Source organism: Plectropomus leopardus, chromosome 13 (genome assembly GCF_008729295.1).
Source record: "Plectropomus leopardus isolate mb chromosome 13, YSFRI_Pleo_2.0, whole genome shotgun sequence".
Classification (NCBI taxonomy): domain Eukaryota; kingdom Metazoa; phylum Chordata; class Actinopteri; order Perciformes; family Serranidae; genus Plectropomus; species Plectropomus leopardus.
The window spans coordinates 24544263-24564474 of NC_056475.1; the positions used below are offsets into that span (position 1 = coordinate 24544263).

At 38.6% G+C, this 20212-nt stretch overlaps 1 protein-coding gene across 10 annotated transcripts in view; it reads right to left on the bottom strand.

The window, feature by feature from the left end:
- Nucleotides 1-20212, bottom strand: part of LOC121952636 (connector enhancer of kinase suppressor of ras 2-like) — a 46577-nt gene that overhangs the window by 26010 nt on the left and 355 nt on the right. For 3 of the 10 annotated variants that reach the window (XM_042499425.1, XM_042499431.1, XM_042499423.1), the window contains exons 2-8: nucleotides 20145-20185; nucleotides 18209-18324; nucleotides 7946-8109; nucleotides 4921-5123; nucleotides 2858-2963; nucleotides 1743-1784; nucleotides 1527-1646 (exon numbers count right to left, since the gene is read on the bottom strand). In XM_042499425.1, coding sequence (XP_042355359.1) covers nucleotides 1527-1646; nucleotides 1743-1784; nucleotides 2858-2963; nucleotides 4921-5123; nucleotides 7946-8109; nucleotides 18209-18305 — 732 coding nt within the window. In that variant the 5' untranslated portion in view covers nucleotides 18306-18324; nucleotides 20145-20185. Of the gene's footprint in view, nucleotides 1-1526; nucleotides 1647-1742; nucleotides 1785-2857; nucleotides 2964-4920; nucleotides 5124-7945; nucleotides 8110-13886; nucleotides 13996-18208; nucleotides 18325-20144; nucleotides 20186-20212 lie in introns of those variants that run through there. The other 7 variants (XM_042499430.1, XM_042499432.1, XM_042499429.1 and 4 more) reach the window with 4 other exon arrangements.

Consider the following 20212-nt stretch of genomic DNA (forward strand, 5'->3'; position numbering starts at 1 on the left):
TTGATATTTCAAGGGGTAAGTTAGCAATATGTTTTTTTCTAATTTGGGTCAGCCAGCCCTTCCAGTAAATAGCCTGTCCCCTTGGTCCTGCCCCAAAAACACCTACAGAAGAAAGAGTTGAACAACAACAACAATCAGGCAAGGTTAGTATTAGTGATTAAGCAACTAAATTAACTAATTTTACATTGAGTGAGATACATGCTGCAAGATAATTTGCACATGCCATATTTGAATCACACAAAAGTCAATATGCTGTCAAAAGTCATGCTGCTGTGATTTCTGTAATTAGCAGGTTTCACCATCATCCAGCATTATTAGAACGAGTAGTTTTGTACTTTACTTTTCTGGGTAGCTTTATCCTTTGTTATTTCATCAAACCTGGAAAACAATTTAAAATCTTGAAATTTTTAAACATATTAAACGAAACTCAAGCATACTGAAAAGTATACTGAAAGCCTGCTTATGTACAGGTGCTAAGTATGGGATCACATTGAGCATTTTTTTTTCTTTTTTTTTTTACATATTGTGTTTACCATGAAAGTGAGTCTGCGTGGTGTGATGCTGGTTGAGTCAATTATGTATGCAACTTGTGGTAACCTTTTCATTTACAAGCTGCAAAATAACATGCGTGCTTTCAAAACAAGTAATATCTAATGACATTTTCTTAACTGTCTTTATGATACAGCTATAACTACTGGCATGTATGCAAATAAGGGTACAATTTATAGGCTATGAAAAACGGAATTGCAGTGAAATTGCAGAATTATAACTACTTAATTTGCTACATGGAAAGTAGTGATTATTTCATACAAACAGTTCACCAAGGGTGTAGGCTTTGTTTAAACATTGAGGGACACCCATGGGGTTTATGGGTCCCCGTGCAGAAACATTTAACCATCAACCATTTAATTTTCTGCCTTCTGGCACTTTTTTATGCACAAATTGGTACTTTTTCTACACCAATTTATGGTGTAAATGTCTTAAAATCTGTCAAAATAAAAGTCCTGTTTTTATTGGAAAGGACAAATGCACATGTTCTAAATATTAAGCGGGACATGTCCCCTGTGTTCTCCTGAACACAGGATGCACGTGCACCTATGCAGTGCTCACAACAATGAACAGGCAATAGGAAGGTAGCAACAATAACATCTTTGTTGTGGAAACTATTTAGTAAAAAGTAGATTTTACAGTATTAGGGCTGAAAATATATATTACTCACCAAGTACCTGCTATTATATTAGCTTCACAAGTCCTAACTGAGTACTTATATATCACCAACTTACAATTAATACCAATATAATACCTTGAAAATCTCTTTTTAATGTTAAATATTAATTTTCTCAGTTATTGCACTACAACCATTTCCTCTTATATAAATATTGCTGGGTAATTTGTTAGTTATTTCTTGCAATTACTGTGTAATTGAGCAGCCTGTAATTTACACAGACCATCCTTTACTGACACACTGGGTAGGATGACCAATGAGCAACCCACATAAACTGTGCAAGTCTGACTGAGGGTCTTACCAGTCCTTCAGTGGATTTTATGTTGGCGAGCTGAACAACTTCCAAATGTGCAGCCTGGGACACCATGGGATCCGAGGACAGGGAGATAATGTGGTCGCACACCTCAGACAGAGTTTTACACTGGGGAGGACATTTTAGGGATGAGTATTATCTTAAAAGTGTCTGCATTATCACTTTATTTACATCCGATCCGGTGTGATAAAGTCTGAAACTCACCACATGCAGGATTTTGTTTTCCGTTTCGTACACAGAGCAGTCCTGGGGAACATTCAGAGAGCACTGTTACCTCAAGAGAATGTGTCAAAATGGAGTTATTATTGGCATTTCGGCTGTAGGTGGATGTAAGCAAAAACCGAGCAGCTTGGCACCTATAACCCCCAACACTCCCACACAGGCATGCACAAACACAAAACAAATGAATCACCATTGCGGAGGCATGTCTCTCTCTCTCTTTTTCTCTCTGCCAGTCTTCCTCTCTCGGCCTTCAACTCTCTCCCTCTTTCACTCCCACCTTCAATTTTTCCCACTTACATTTTTCTCTTAACTCTATATAAACATTATTCTCAACAGAGACTGTCCTAAAACCTATTAAGCATCGTGTCTGTCATTATTTACTGATCTTTCAGGGTCGCACAGGGCTAGCTGTGCTCGTCATTATGTTCAGGACAAAGACAAAAACACTAATATTAAAACTGAATCTGTTATGAGTTTGAAACATTTCATCTGCACTGCAGCTTCGTTAGTTTGTAAATATCTAAAATGCGGCACTGCTGTACGTGACAGCATATCTGATGAGTGAAAAATTTGTTATATGTAGTTCTCTTTTATAGCAAATTTAAATATGTATTTCTCACAAGCACTGACAGTTGCAATTTATAAAACGAGAACATTTGTGCATGATTAGAATGAACATCCCATTCTCATATCAGTGACCGATGAAGTTTGAACAGTTGCAGAACGTTGTGCGCCTGCTGTTGTTTAAACCTTTAATCTTTACTCCTGTTTGAATGCAATGTGTGCAAAAAAATAGGAGCTGTGCTCTCGCTCTGGATTGGATGTGTATACAAGGAATTAAGTGAGATGCTGCTTCAGTTTTTTCATGTATCAAGCACAATAAATTATTTTCTGAACTTCAGCTTTTAAAAACATATGCACATACACTGTATATATGACATGAAGAGGTTTCTAAAACTACTAAATATATGAAAACCTTTTGGTAAGGGTGCATTTTTTGCTCATCATAATACTTTCATGTGGGGAATCAGGTTACTTTTTGAGAGAAAACTTGAGCTTGAGCTGTAATATTATACTCGGCTACACAATGTCTTTACCTGTTGTACAATTGTAGTGAGCTCAAGACACAGCTGGATGACGTTGTTTCTGGTCACGGAGTAATCTGCCACCGCAGCAAATGGAGACCTGAAAAAGAAGGAGCACCTGGAATGAACCATTAGATCATTCTTCCTATGAGACTAAATCACTGGTAAATCTGTGGGAACATTTACAGACAAACAAGGGTATACATCAGCACACATACACATGCATCAGGATTGCATTATTTCTGGAATTACCGCCCGAGAAGCGTGCATCTACCCATGGACAAGAGGCTCCTGCTCATGACAGTGCCAGATGTAAAAATGAATTGCGTCCTCCTCGGCTAGTGGTGTTAGCTAGCGCGGTGGTGCTAGTTGAGCTAGCAGTAGATGCAAACTTTGTTCTGCACAGTGATTGGGTTGGTGGGTGTAGTTCAGTAAAAGAAAATAGTTCCTATATGAAACTGTTCACAATAAGGTCTTTGGATTATCTCAAGTAACCGGGTCATGACCTCTGGAAAGAGACATTGCTGTTGAGTTCTTCAAATGCATTTTTTTGGCTCTTTGAGCAGCATCTAATTCCATTATATTGGAGAGAAGGCAGTCACTCTACAGCTGATATCTCCAACACTCTGCAATTCACACCAAAGCAGTCTCAACTGATAAATAACACTACAGCTAAGAGGAAAAATATGTACTTTTGGGGGCCGAACTGTGCCTTTAAGGGTTCCTCACCAATATATACTCGACACAACCTAACAATCACTGCTTTAGTTTAAATTTCCACATTTCTTTCTGTTCTCCAGAGTACATTAAACATGACTCCAGAGTCATATTTGAACTGCAAAGTGTAATTTTGTCAGTGATGACGCATCCAAACATGAAAATGAAACGTCGGTTATTGAATTTTAATTAGGATAGATGCCTTTATGACTGCCTATGGGAAAAGAAACAGCAATTCACTTTGTTATTTCTGTTGAACGCTGTCTGCTTTGAACTTCCAAATTCATCAAACAGACACACACAAACAGATGCAAACACACACATTGGCACAATCCCGCAGAGAAGCAAAGGGATAAAGCAACATATAAATAGACTTGCTCAGTGCCTTTTTGGCCACCCCGTCAAAGTCTACTTATATAAGGCCTTTACTCATCTTTTCTTGTCAGCTGATTGGTCATGGACAAAACATTTAAAACAAAACTGGTCTGTAGTTAAAAAAAAAAAAGGAAAAAAAAGACAAGAATCCCAAACCACACAACATGAACCAATGCATGATGCTACATAAATATGATGGTCTTGTTCCTTCATGGAGCAGGTTTTTATAGAATCTGCTGTATGTTATTCAGTAAATGTAAAGAAAACGTCACATTTAAAAAGTCCATCGTTTCAAATCCAGTGCAATCCAGAGAGGCTATTTCTGCCTCAAAATCCAAGCCTAAGTACATGTGTATACTTCAGGGCTCCCAACTGAGAGAGAGTTCTAGCACTTTTTATTTATGCATTTATTTTTTTACCCAATGGATTGGGTAAAAAAATAAATTGTTGATTTGAATATCATTATTGATTTTTTTTCTTGTATTTATTTATATCATCATTTAATGGTATCTGAAGCTTTGACAATTTTGTTTTACAAACATTCATGACAATAAAGCAAATAGAATTGAAAAAAAAATGAGAGCGAGAGAGACAAAAAGAGAGAATCAATATGCTGTGTGCCACTGTACAATGAAATGAGACTTTTTTATTTTAAAAAGACAAATTTGTGGTTAAGTTGTGATGATTGGACAAAATTGCAAGGTTGCGCAGAATACACAGTGATTGGCTGAATTTGCATAATTGTTGTGATCAGGATGATCACAACAATTATGATTACGCTAATGATTTCTCATTAGCGTAAGAGCTAATGAGAAATCACCACAAATAAACAACTTAGCCAAAAAAAAAAAAAGAATAAATAAAATAATACAGTAAATGCAGGGCTTTTTTTTCATATGACTTTTATGTATGTATCCAAGTGTTAACACATGCCTTTTAACATGATTAAATGTATTACAGGTGCATCTTTTTGCAAATCTCACCTGTCCAGCCATGCCAGGAGGCTTTTGGCTGCAGCAATCAGGTCCACCACGGAGGTAAGGAAATCGTTGGGCAGCTTGCGCGTGGCTCGGCCATCATAATGGCCGCTGCGCCTCCTGCCTGTGATGAAGTTCTGCAGGTTCTTAGCAGATGCGTTGAGCTTATGAGAAAGAGTCTTCAGATTCTCAGTCTCCAGCCCGTAATTCTAGAGGAGAGAGGAGAGCAAACTCACTCTGTTTGACCAGTTTGTCAGTGTTTGTTTTAAGTGTGATGCATTCCAAGAATTTCTCCAGTGTGGAGACTGAAACTGCTCTGTGAATAAAACAGATCACTGACAGAGGCGCGCACCTTGTCACACTACAGAAGACACTGCCCTTTGACAAACAGAAAGAGGAATGAAACCACTGACCCATCCACCCGGCCCCGCTCCCCTGCATCTGTCACGTTGCATGTCGAGAGATAGCGTAACACTCATTACTCCGTCCACCAAACTGCACGAGGGGGCCAGTGGGCGTCTGTCACGTCAGAGTTTCTTGGGAGGGGAGAGCATGGCAGGAGGGCCACTAATCATATTCAATACAGCAGTGCCTGCGAGACTTAAAACTAAATCCCAGTTACATAAGGAGCTTTGGGGCTGAAGCAAGGCCCCCCGTGCAGCGATGCAGGATGAGAGGACTTTAGATTCAGATTGCATCTGTGACCTCAGTCCACTAAATCTCCATCCAGTCTCTGTACTGTATGTGTCTCTTGGGCTGACACGTACCCATCTTCATCTCTATTCCACCCGCTCTCCTTCATTCCTACTTCTCATAAATCCTTTACTATCTTCTTCTTCTCTGTCTCCTCAGTCTAACTGGTCACATTTAACACCACCACAGATGTGCATTTCGGGAGAGCTTAAAATGTGTGATCAATGCTCAGCATTAACATCCATGTATACTTTGATTGTTTGACTGTGAAAATCAAAATACGGGTCTGAAAAGACGGAAATTACAGTATCTTAAAATAATGATTCAGCAGGTGGATGATAACAACCAACTCATAAAAAAATATTTCTCAAATACAGAGAGAGCTTTAAATTTCCATTGAACTTCAATCAAACTGCACTTGTTAAGTGCTGTGGGGAGTTCAATTCCTTAAATGTTCTACCTCAATACCAAATATCGCCTACTTGCAGCTTCTCCGATTTGGGAATTTGCTGCATTTCTCTGATTTACAGGCTTATTTATCCGTAAGCCTGTCACGAAAACAACTTCAACAACTTATCGAGCTCAGCAAAAACAATCGAGCTCATGTTCATATATCACATGGTATTGCCCTTGTGTTTGCATGTGCACTTGTTCACACAGAGTGCACCAACATTTGAGCCAACGTGATGCAGCAGGATTTACTGACCATTATAAAATGTGGTTGCAACATTTAGGTTGAATGGACAGATAAAATAACATGCTGAGGCGTAGTTTGCTGTCATTTCTGGTCGAATAAAAAGTTCATTGCTCTTTGAAAGGGTTTGCATTATTATGCTGTTACAGTAGCATTATATATCAGCAGCATGAAATGGTCTTAAAATGACAATCGATTATCGCAGTCATTTCAGGGGTAACTTATCGTCCAACAAAAGTATTCTTTGAGGTTGTATTAAGCTCTGGGAAATTGTAACAGCGATGTTTTCTGACATTTAATGCACCAAATGATTCATGAACAAAATAAGTCTGCAGATAAGTTGATAACAACAGTAATTGTTAGTTGCGGCCCTAATAAGAAGCCAAATAATAAACATCCTTAACTTTAAACAAGCAGAGAAATACATCAATGAATAGTTGGAAAAACCTATTTTCTCCAGAGCACATTTTTTTCCACTAATACTTCTTGTTGTACTTCTACTTGCAGATTTCAGAGTTAGTGCATTTGAAAATGAAGTCGACGAGAGAGGTGCATATCATTATAAGTGATGCCATCCAACCTCTGGGAGAATATGATTTTATTCTTTGATTAAATCAGTGGTCCTCAACCAGGAGTCCTTGTGTGGGTTCCAAGAGGATCCCCCAAAAAATACAGAAAAGTTTATCTTCTTTCTAAAATTGAGCCCGATGTGAGTAAGAGTCAGAAGAATGACTATTCTGATTGGTTGCACTTCCTCCACAGTTACGTGTATCTCAACTGTTGTTCACAACAAACTAATAATTGGTCTGAATCATCTGACAACTAAAATCTTCTCAAGAATAGAACAGAAATCCTATCACGTAACTGTCCATGCCCTGATGTGTATCAATTTAGGGATCAGGTTGAGAGCCACTGGACTAAATCGCATTGTTTTTGACCTAATTGAATGTGTCACCTTCTTTTATCCGAAGCTTCCAGGTTCTCTCCTGAACAGGTTAGATCATCGCTGGTTTATCTTATGTCCTTGTGACCCTGGCGACCCAAATCACAAGTAACACAGGTCTGAGATTGCTGCAGTGACACGTGGAGTTACAAGTAAAGATATTGAGCTTTCACTACATCAGCAGCACATTAGTGCAGTCATCAAGAGCGGCAGTTTATCATGCTGACACACACGAAACTTATGTTTCTGAGACTAAGAGCAGAAATCACTTCAAGAGGATGCTGTAATCCGCGTCAGCACTAATGACGCCTGTAAGATTTGCCCATAGAGGATACTTTGATCAGATTATTATCTCTGGTAGATTTGCTGTGATGTTTAAAAACTGATGCCTGAAACATTTTCCCAAACGAAAATTCACCTATCCCTGACATGATTGGCGGATGATAGCTTTATGCACTTTATACGGCTAAACATCATCACTATCAGCGGAAATTTTACATATCCAAAATATCACTTTTTCATGACTAAAAAAAACAACCTTATTTTCTATCTTGACAACTCCATGTTTTTGGGGTTAATCCAGTGATTTTTTTTAAGAGGCACCAAATGTGCTGCAGATATTTCATCCAACAGCAGTGGTCTGAGACTCTGAGGTGGCAGAACAGAGTAGTGGGAAGACAGTGTGGGAAGTTTGGACTCACCAAAGCACAAAGTAAGTCCACAGCCTCCAGTATGAGCTCCTGGTGGCCGATTCTGGACACTCCCAAATCCTCCAGCTCCTGGTGGGTGATACGCAGCAGCTGGTCCCCCCCTACTTTCTCCCTCTCAAAGGTCTTGATGTACTGCTGCAGGCAGTCGTCCAGGCCTGAGGGATTCACACAGGACGACAGGAAAAACTTTCAGCACAGCACGACAACATGAAAAATAAGTTTGCTGGCAGTATCAGAGATTCCTTATGAAACCTGTATTTGCATTAGATGTTCTAATAGGGCTTGATATTGCTTTTCTTGCCAAAATATGTGCTGTAAATCTGTAAAGTGTGAGCGCAGGTTATATTTTGTTGTGTCTGAAGTGTGAAAGTGTCCATGTCAAGTAAGAAATCTGACAGATTCCTCCTCCTCAACAGTCCTGAGGTGCAGTTTCAGCTTTTAACTAGAAAAAGCTTTCAACTAAAAAGGGGGCTGCGTGTGTGTGCTCAGCTTGTGTTACATCTTTCACTGCTGCAGCAGGTGTGAAGTCTTTCGGCGAAGCAGTCGATAAAGTGCAGCAGACTAAAACAAACCGAATCTGCGGTCTGAGGTTTAAAACTGCACTAACTCATGCATCAATACAGTATACACAGGAGGCCGGACATACAAGATTTCAATCTAATACAAAAACATCACAAACCTCAAGAATTCCCAAAAATGAACCCTTCTAACATTAACAACAAAGATTGCATGTAATCTGCAAATGTGCATTTATATCAGAGGCGTTGCACTGGAATGCATTTTTTTTACTTTTTTTTTTTAATTTACTTTCATTTCAAGCAAACTATTCACCTAAAAAAAAAACAATTTAAGGGCTGCTATTGTTTTTTTTCAGTATCGATCAATGTGCTGATTCAGGGTCGTAATCATCTATTTAATCTACATCCTTGACACAGATAAAGAGGTTAGGAGTCAACTGATATTATTTTTTTAGGGCCAATATCAATACCGATTAGTAGTAGTTAGTGAGACTGATAACCGATATTTGGAACTGATATGCTTTGACAGTAAAAAATTTAATAATTCAGTCAATATTTAGAATATGGAATATAACAAACTCCAACACAAAACTTTGTTTAAATGCATTTAACATTTACCAAACGTTTAATCAAAACTGAAATGTTCCAACGTCAAATACAACAAGTTCCCAGAAACTTTTTGTATAAAGTCAAGAGAAAATTTAAATGAAAAATCAATAAATAAAAGTAGCTCTGTGACAAAGTAAAAGAACCTCCCATGCTGACACTTTCTTTGCACTTTTTATTTAATCAATTTTATGGGCGATCATTAAAATAAAATGCCCATACACATAATCTGCAAAATGCCAAATATCAGCCCTGATAATCTGTCGACCTCTAAAAGATTGATATATATTTATAAATATATTAGTCCTTTAGAAAATCCATTGTGTACCGGACAGCAATCATCAGATGAATAAACAGACAACAGACATCATAAGGTGCAGCATCCTCACACACAGAGAGATTCAGTTATTTTTGCTCACAGTTTGTTTGACAGTGCAGTACTGTGGGCACAGATGATCTGGAGGGATGGCACCCTGTACCGTCTGCCTGATGGTAACAGCCCTTAAACACTAAAGAGGGGACATGAAAACTCTAGATCGCCTGCCTGTTCCTGGTCTGTGACTCCACCCTCCAGGGGGGGTCTGGGGCAAATTCCTGCCCAGGAGAAATTCTTAGAAACTGAGAAGCTAAACTGACTATTTTAGAGCATTTTGAAACAAAAATCAGGGGTCCGCAAAGTTTTGATGACTGAGTGGCAATTTAGGGAGCCAGCATATGATCAAAGACCTCGGAGGAAAAGTGCCCACATGACTGACAGGCGACATATTGTACTACAACATTTTTTATAATATAATGACACTTTACAAAAACTATTACAGTTAATAGGGATATAGCATATATAATATTTATCTTGCTGCAGCAGCTACAGCTGCCGAGAAACCACATACACAAACAACATGCAGAACTTCTGTTTATGGTAGCACTAAAACCAGTACTAATAACATTTTAAAGGCTTGGAGCTGTACATTGTCAGCATTTTTGCTTTAATAAATGATCAATTATTAAAATAGCTGCCATGTTGGCAGACAAATAAATTGTCTAATCTTCATATATGTGTATAAACATGTATATGTATAGGTGAATTTCACTAGAAAGGGCTCTGAATGCTAACCAGCTATCCTTAAACCACTGAAGACAGAGAGAGTAGCCTTGTAGGGCTTTTTCTATACACTCGGTCTGTCTCCATCTTCTCGGTAAGAGGGACAGAGACACACACACACACACACACACACACACAAACACTGACAACTCTTTGCTCATCTCGTCTTCTCATCGCTGTGGACCAATCATACATGTGACTCAGTGCTGTGCCTAAACCTGATCAAGCATTCAGATCTGGTTCAGCTGGCAGCTAAACGGTGGAGAGGAAACATAGGGAGTTTCATGGTTTTGCATCAAATTTAAAGGCTTAACTAATCGGCCTCTTTACCAAGTTAATTGAGACTCATTATGTCAATGAAGTATTCCCCGTGTTGCCATAGAAACCATGAAGCAGGGTTTTGGCAGGGATGACCACAGGACCAAATAAAGAAATACATGGAGAGAGGAGATGATGCTTTCTAAAAAGTGATGGTAGCATGAGATATCTAGCTGAAAAATCTGTCTGCTGGTTTCATAAGCAACGATACAAAAAACCATATTAATCACTTTTATATTGTATTGTATAGCATCACAAAGCATCATTTTGATGGGTGTAAATGAAGGTTACTATATTTGAAATTTGAGAGCAAGACACAAAAAATGAGATGAACATGCAAGTTTCAAACTGAAATGTCTTGTTTCATACTTGTCCTACTCTGACCGTAACATCATGCACTAGAAAGACCTTCTAGCTGGGGTAGCTTTGACTATGCTGATTGCTCTAATCTCTGCTGCATCAATTTTCCTGCCCATGACATGTACGGACCAGATTATGAGGCACGCTGAGGAGAAATTAAAAGCGCAGCACTGACACATCCTGATCTCCATTCTTGATAATCCACTGGTAATGTGAGGTAAGGGACACATATAAGGCTGCTAAAATGGATTTCTGTTAATCTGACTTGTCATTGATCGCTGTCAGTGACTCATGTGTGCAAGAAAAGACTGAAAAAGAATAAATACAATGCTGGTCACAAAACATGAATTATGTTAATGCACCCTGCCAGGAACAGTAAAGAGATTATACTAAGCCCGCATTAAACGTGTGCCTCAAAACACACACAATTCATAAAAACAATCCTGAAAATGTATATATATATGTGTGTGTGTGTGTGTGTGTGTGTGTGTGTGTGTGTGTGTGTGTGTGTGTGTTTACACAGACGCTTCTTTGAGAACAAATTTGATCTCAAAGCTGGAATTCTTTTCTCTTTTGTGACGAGGCCCTCTTCTTTAAAGCGTCTTTGTCACAGCTGGGAATAGGGCGTCTTGCTCAAACAAAACACTACCGGGGGGGGAGGTTGGAGAGCGGGATTGTGGGAAGGTCACAGGGTGCCCCTATTTGGCCTCCAGTGACATCACGGAGCTGTATGCTAATAATGGAACCTGTGAATGCTAACGACGAAACGCTGCCAGTCCTGAAGAGCTGAGACAAGAATGAACCCCCCTCTCCGTTTCCTCTCCCTTTAGTGTCTCTCAGTGCCACTCTGTCCCTCACTTTAAATTACCATTACTGGGCTCTGGGCACAGAATCCTCTCTGCTCCACTTGTCAGATGTGGGACACTGAAGAGCCCTCTCTCATATCCAATCTCCGCTCCTCGCTCCTGATATTTCTCACTTGCGGCAGCTTATTTACAGATCATCTCAGATCTCATTTGAACTGTTGTGGCCGTTCTGTCTTTGCATTTAACCACATCCCGGGTCTCCTTTGTCTGTATAAATCCTCTGTGACGCTATAACGCGGTCTTTGCCGAGCACACAAAAAAAGCCCTGTTTTAAAAAAAGGCAGCACCAGATTCAGGTATTTGCAACACACAACACACACTAAGAGAGGTCTGATCCTTGCAATCATAATATGTCTGAGCCAGCAGAAAAAGACCTACAGGCTTAGAATTATGACTAAGAGGGTGTGAGTGTGCGTCGAGGCTGTAAGGATGTATGTTTCATCTGGAGCATCTCTGAAGGGCTGTGGCCTGACACGTGAGCACGTGGCTCTGCAAAACAACACACATTACTGAAACAATTACTGTACTAACACATAAATACACAGACTTGGACAGCATCCTCCCACTGAGTTTAACATCCCTGCTTTTCTTGTACATATTTGACAGTAACGGAGCGCCAGTGGCAGTTACTTTGTAATGCAAACAGACAAAAAGCACTAATGAGTTATCTGTGCCCTGACAGTGTTTTATTTGTGTGGGCCATTTATAGGTCTTAAACAGACAATTTTTCCTTGGAGGAATATCTCATCCAACACAGCTACAAAATCACATCAATGATATATATTTAAAAATATATATCATTGATGATATTTAACTTTATATTAAAAGGGGATTATGCCCATTTTTAAAATTAAGAAATGTTATCCCTATGGTCTAAGGCAGTCAAAAACTATAAATAAACATGTTCAGCAGTGTCAAATTTGTGATGTCATTGGGTAGAAAATTTGAAGCTGCTGACAACAATTTGGGAAAGATATTCTAGATGGCATTGACAGCACCCAGAGTACATGGTTACATCTTCTTTTTCACAACTGAAAACATTACAGTATAATGAAGCTCATTTGGGTACATGAAAAAAAAACACAAAGATTTTGTAGGTTCATATAATCGGGCTTTCACTCATTGTCTATGGAGCAGCTCCAGACTTTATACCCAATGGCATCACAAGTTTGAGACTAATTTCTCTGGTTTCTGGCTTTAAGAGAGAGCAGCTCATGTTCGCAAATATTGATTGAACTTTCCCTAGACCATGAAAATAACATATTGGAATTTTGAATTTTAGGTGGTATTTCCCTTTGAGCTTTTCAACTAAGAATGAATGTCTGGGCCTCCTTTATTTACCACTCAGTTTAGTCAAAACATTACTTTCTGTCTTCGATGCTCAGTTGGCCTTCAGAGTGCTACATAACCAAACTGGATCCTATTTGTGCATGAGCATTTATTGGTCTGCTGGATGCATCCCAAATTTGAAGATATGCACTGACTTACATTAAAATGCTCTTGTGCAAGCCTAACTTAGCTAATATACTCTTAAATACTAACGGATAAGCATCACCTTAGGCTTCAGTGCACTATGAGGTTTTAAAACGAGTTAAGCTACTTGTCAACTGTGACTTCTTAATGACTTAGAACATCTGTGGATCAGCATTTGGCACAGATGGCTCTCATAATGTAGAGCTGTGATAGCTCTTACTTCATAAATTGCACATAAAGCTTGGTCTTTAACTTGAAATACAGAATCTGACTCCAGATCTGTAGAGAAGGGGTATAATTCACGTGTAAATACTGGCTCTCCGTTATGTTTCTCAGCCTCACCGCGTTAACAATACCTACCGCAGGACACAATAGAGGTTTTAAACCGCTCTGTGCTGTTTGAATGTGTTAGGCTCTGGAGAACATGTTGGTGTGAACGGACAAGTGGTCTCCACATTGTCAAAGCCTGGGGAAAAAAAATCGATCAAATGATTTAAGGCTGTAATTAAAAGCCTTTCGCAGCCGCACGCCTGTGAGGCGAAAAGCCCGAGGCTCAGCAGGTGTTTTGTTCTCTTTTGGCATCTCGGGTGCTGAATCTGTGCTGAAATGCGTTTCGACTCGCAGCGCAACACTGTGTTCAATCGCAGTTTGGTGATATCAGTGTTTAGCTGTGATCGTGCCCGATGCCTTACCTTTCATCCAGTCAACCACTTGACAGGAGCTCCACTTGCTCACAGGCTCCATAACCAGTGCCATGGTAGAAGTTTGTCTTGTTCACGCTTGACAAAAGAAAAAAAAAAACACTCCCAACAAAAACACTCCCACTCAAAAATTTAAAAAAAAAAAAATTTAAAAAAGGAATGAAATTGGAAATTAAAAGCAGAAAATTAAAGGGCTTTCTAAATTCTTCTCTGCTAGGTTTGTGTGTTTACAAACAAAACGAGGTAGGTCTAAAAGGTCCAAAATGTCGCTTTGACGAGGCTGAGTGCTGCCCAGCAGACTTATGCACATTCCTGTGCTGTTTGCGCGCTTGAAAGAGCTCTTTTACTTGTCATTCATGTCAGGCTCAGTGGCGGTGGTGCTGGTGGGTCGCTGCTGCCCGACACCCCCCCCCTCTTCCAAAATATATCCCAGTACCATCCAGAGCAGAGGAGAACAACGCACAGACTGTCACTTCACACTGGTGTCTGGAAAGGTTGGGTTCGCTCTGAGCATCCTCCCTCATGCACAGACATGGAGTCACAGCCCTCACCGTGCGAAGTGTGGGGCTATGAAGGGTGATTAGTGCCACAAGGCGGCAAGGGGAGTCAGCAGGAGTTGAGTCTTAATGGGAATTAATGACGTCCAGATTATACTGGGTTTGATATGAATAGGAGCTGAGTACATGAAAAGCTTGTCTGAGTGGCAGCACTTATTTGCACTGCGGTTCATGCTTTTGGTTGGTTGATGGGTTTTTAAAACCCGCATCAACCCACCTGTTATGAAAGCCGCTGCTTCACTGATGATTTTTTTTTTTAAACTGTGATTTAATGTTACATTAAAATTGCTTATAATTAATGTGAAATTAACAGAAGTGCACATGTCACAGATTCGGTGTAGACAGAAAAAAAATGGAAAATGGAAACCCTGAGTGCAGCAGTGCTGATTATAAAGTCGCTTGCTGTTTATGTTTGAGAGAGAGAGAAATACAGGGAGCAACCCTAAAACTATATTAAAGCACCAGGGAAAAAATCCTAATTAAACAAACAAAAACAACACCAGCTTTACAGCTTCAAAATGCTATATTTAGGTACAGCATAACAGCAATTTGTCTAAGTTTATGAATTAATGTCCTTGTGAAAAATAGATGGTATTGTGATAGTCTGACTTTTGAAATCCAAGTTGTCCATAACAGTGCCCATTAGTATACCCCTCCATAAAGGGATTCAATCCAACCAGTAGGAGTCGCTAATACTGCAAAGAGAGTACGTTGCCTCTCTGGCTTCTCAATCATGAACACTGAACTGACCAGCCAGGAAGCATTGCATCTATTTTCAACACATTCCCTCATTGTTTGCATATGGATAAAAACAATTGCAACTATCAAAATTCAGCTTATTATTGTAAGCACTGATTGCAGATACTTGTAAAAAGAACAGTTCATTCATTCTTCATAATGCATACAACACAAGTATGGTCAATTTGTGGTTATATGAGCTTAAATCCGTTTGATTTCATGTAAACCGGCTGAAACAGCATTTTCCATGACAACATATTCTATCAAATGAAAAAGCAGCCTACATCGGCAGCCTGTGCCAGCAGCCTAACAGCGCTAAATCCACTTTGTACTGCACTAATAAGCAATATCACCATATATACAATACAATAACACAATAATAATAAAACAATTTATATTTTTGTTCAGCTAGCAAAGCCACTAGTATCTAACAGGTCGTGAGCCGGGCAAGGCAACATAAAACAGCACACACAATAAAAGATGTGTTTCTGTTAAAAGATACAAACACAGGAAGACAGCAAGTAGGCTACTTGCCTGTCTTTGATTTGGTTAGGTCTCCAGTCCCATCTCAAATGCACAGCTACCTGGTTTGTTTACATGATGTAACATCATATTTAATGGATTTAATTCTGCATGATAGTTGGACGCTTGCCAGCTGTTGGGACATGCTGTTATGTTCCACTCAGGAGCTGCTGCTGAGTTAACTGCGTCACCTAGTGGTTAAAACTTTGTATACAAGTTTTGTTTTGTTTGACTCAATATCAGACTGGTTTGATTTTTTTTTTTTTTTTTTTACAAAGACCCTACCCTACATACAACACAGTGGCTATACAGACAATGATTTCTTTCCTTCTCCCCTAAGCCCTCGGGCACTAATCACCCCTCATACCCTCTCCACTGTTTCCTCCTGCCGTCTTTGTCGCTGCTCACGCCTCCATCACACAAAGCGCAGTGTAGCGGTCACTAACGAGAGAAAGAAGCTGACATGCGACTAGCTTTTTTTTTTTTTCATGTATTGGTAAACAGCCTCAGGCGTTAAGGCCACGTTCAGTGCATGGATACTCATCATTATGCAGCAAATACATTTAAACTGAACCTCATACCAAGTCTAAATACACAGATCAAAACATGCGCACTTTTCCTTTCTACATTGTTCTCCCTCAGACATTGAGTAAAAAAAATAATTTGATCCAAAAACTTTTAATTCAATTGTAAAACTAATGATTTTTCTACATAGGCTGCATTTAAAATTTAAACTCTGGGAGCAACCAAACAGCACAAAATGACAAAAACAGGAAAAGACATGCTTTAACCAAAAGCCAACCATTTACTGACATATTTCAGAGTGTTGCCAATAATATTAAATGAGCAGGTGGATGGTAGCAATATAGCAGAAACCCCAACGGTGCCAACACTGACATTCAAGATAATCAATAATCATGAATAAATACAGGGACAGGCAGCCATCCACTGTGAAGCTTGATAATGACTGAATGTCACCTGTAAATTGAACTTAAAATGACAAAATGCGACCAAATATAATAAATATATAATAATACATATAATAAACAACAGCTGTACCCCTTTTTTTTTAACCTTTATGAATCATATTTTGCAGAAGATACCAGCCAGAAGGACATTTCAGCATTACACTGGTGTGCACTCAGTATGCAGTAACATCTATCAGCCTTGAATAGCAGCAGTGCCATAAATTAAGATACGATTTGTCTCGTGCAATGGAATGAATTACCTAAAAGGAAAAAAAAAACACCAAGCATGCTCATATCACCTTGTCCTCATTAGAAAAAGTTGAATATATTTTGACAAAATGTTTAGTATTTGCCAAACAAGAGTACTCTTATTTTAGTTTTTTGTTTAATTACAAAGTCTTGCCTTTTTACCCATGTGCCTGTCTACTATAAAGCACTTTGTGTTACAATTTTGCTTGTATTAAAAGTGCTATACCAATAAAGTCTGATTGACCGATTGACTGAATGTGCTTTGAATGAAACAATAATTTTTTATTGATTCGATATAAACAGTATGGACAGGGTGCAGAGTCAAAAAATGACTGGTCCAAGAACTTGCAAGGAAATTCTTGTGGCATGTTGATTTTCTCATGTTGGTAATAAGAGTACTGCAGATAAAACAAGGGCGCAGCGACAAAAATTATTGTAGGGTTTTACTTTTCATGAAGCGTGTGACTTTTAATCAAAACAGGGCCTATATAGTCACAACATTCTTTACTTTTTATGGGAAAGCGTTTTGAGTGAGTACTTGATGCATTTGAGACAAAAATTACGTTAAAATAGGATTTTGTTTTTTAAACTAAAACCAGCATGATTCTTGGCTACCGGCTGCCATAAAATTATGACTAATGCTACAGTATTCTCCCACTCACATTTCCTACATTTTTAGTATTTCTGTCACTGAAAATATTAAATATGATGCCGTGGGTCCACATTTGCCATAATACTCCAGAATTAGCCATAATTATTACAAACACACTTGCATGTCTATTGTAGAAAATATTGCACCTTGGAAACAGGCAAGAAAGAACAGGGAAAGTATATGACAGAAAAGTTGGATAATCTTTTTTAACGAATCGCTACAAGTTATATTATGAATTAATGACTGAACTGACAAAGGGATTTAGGTACTTAAAAGAAACATGGTTGTCCCACTTTGCCTGAACATGTCATCAGAGTGAGGTCGGTTTTAACATTCAAAGTTTCTTAATTATTTGACTTAACGCGTTTTCCTAATAAAAATATAGCAAAGAACAAAACCAAATTTTTAAGGTTGCACTTTAGGTTATCTGCAGAGTTCTCAGTGGTTTTCTTGGTTGGCTAATCCCACACAAAGTGTCCCACTTTACCTGACTTCACCCCACAAAATAAGGTGTAGGCTTTCCAGCGTTTTGTTGGGGTTCAAGTGGTTACTTGAGTCAGTGTCAGCTGAAGCTGAAAACCACAAAATCTAAAATGACACAAATCTGGTAGTGTGGAGTAAACTTACCAGACCCATGTAGCCTGCTCCTTATCTCTGCCTGAGGCTGCTGACTCCAGGGTACGTCAGCTTCTTCTTTCTTTCTTTCTTTCTTTCTTTCTTTCATGGCAGCTAGTTCCTACAGGCTGGACACACAGGAGAAGTTTCACTCAGTTGCAATATGAAGCCAAAATCACAGCTACACGCAACTTAACCTACACACAAGAGCTTTAAACTTTTCACTGCGAGCCAAACAACAATATAGGAGCGCAATGCTAAAGCCCTGTTAGCTATTCAACTGCTTTAATTAAGCCGAAATGGTCCCAGCTGTGCACCCTGATTTTATTTTATTTTATTTTTATTTTTTGAACACATTATGTACTGAGTGTTCATCTTGTTCCAATTTGAAAATCATTCAAAAAGTAAATTACTGTTCATTCATATTATTATTATTATTATTATTAGCTAAACGCACAGTAAATCATCTGGCTGAGAAATGCTACTGTAATTGATATGCTCTGACAAGTGTGTTATGGCAACGTTTTCTAAAAAAACCTAAGATGAACAGAAGGTGCAAACAACATTTGCACTGTTATTTTCGGCTTTTTTCACAGCAGACATTTTTACTTGTTGCAGAAGGAAAAGCAGGTACCATCAATGATTTCGATTTTGTTTTGGTAATGTTTTATGCAGTAAATTGATGCTTCCTTGATGCTGCATGCAGGTTTTGTTTGCTGCATAGTGAGGCACTCAGACCTTGCTCATCATTAGCCTCAGGCACAGTAATTAACTTTTTAGACTGATAAACTGAGGGGTACTTTTTCATGCGAGCTCCATTGGTTCAGACATATTTCACAAAATAAAATAAGCACTTTTTTTAAACTCAACAAGAATGGCTATTTTTCAGTGGTAAGAACAATTAATTAGGCTTACCTTTTCTTTATTTGTCAGCTAGTCATTACAGACTAAGATTTTCCATTAAAAAAATATGAGAAAATATGATTCCTTGTTACAGATTAAACTACTCAACAGTATTTAATTAAATTAATAATAATACCACTGAACAATTGTATAATACAAAATAAAACTATTATGTAAGGATCCTTTCTGCATGAATATATTTTAACTCTTGATAGTATATTTAAATCTTATTGTGTGGTCTGTGAGGTACTCCGCAGCGACTTTAACCTACTTCCACAGTCAGGGGCATTTCTATGATATGGGGCTTAGCCCAGAACTCTGTAAGGGAGTCCACAGGCAGGATCCTGCTCTAGGATTTTTTTTCCTATGAGCAAGTTTTATTTTGATGCTTTTAATGTTTGTAATACTGTTTTTAAAAGTATATATATATATATATATATCAGATAAATTATGATTTGTAATGTTAAAAATATTACTTTGCAACAGCTATCATTCAAAGTGGGAGAATTTTAAGGAGCTTGTTCTTGAGTGTTTCCCTTTTGTATACATACTTTTATTCCTGTACATCACAAGGGGAAACTTTTTTGTTGCTATACCACACTTATGTTTTAGTTACTTTGAAATTTTAATACAAAAGATGACGTAAAAAACTGATGTATAACTAAAGATTAAAATACCCAGCTGTATATAAAGCATATAAAATAAACCCCAATTGTATCAGCTGCAACATAAAGTGATACACTTTATGCATACGACCACAAAATGCTTGAATTACAGAAAAATGACATTTGTGTTTTTGATCAAAAACATATTGAGGGCTGTAATGCATGCATGAAACGACATTAAATCCAGGGCTTTTTTATTTTTCTTTTTTTCTAATACGGCCTATTCTTTCAATTTAGACTCGGAGCAATTTCTAAAACCTTCGGAGCTGAAGCCTTGGACGCCCAGGCCTTATAACGCCACTATCTTTAGCCACTGGTGGTCTTTCTTCCTTTAGTAGAAAAGCTGTCTCATGTTTGAGCAGGCTGCCTGCTGTTCTCACCTCCGGCCGGTAGATGGCAGAGTCTGCTGCGTGATGTTTCGCTTCTCACGCGATAGCACGAGAAAGAA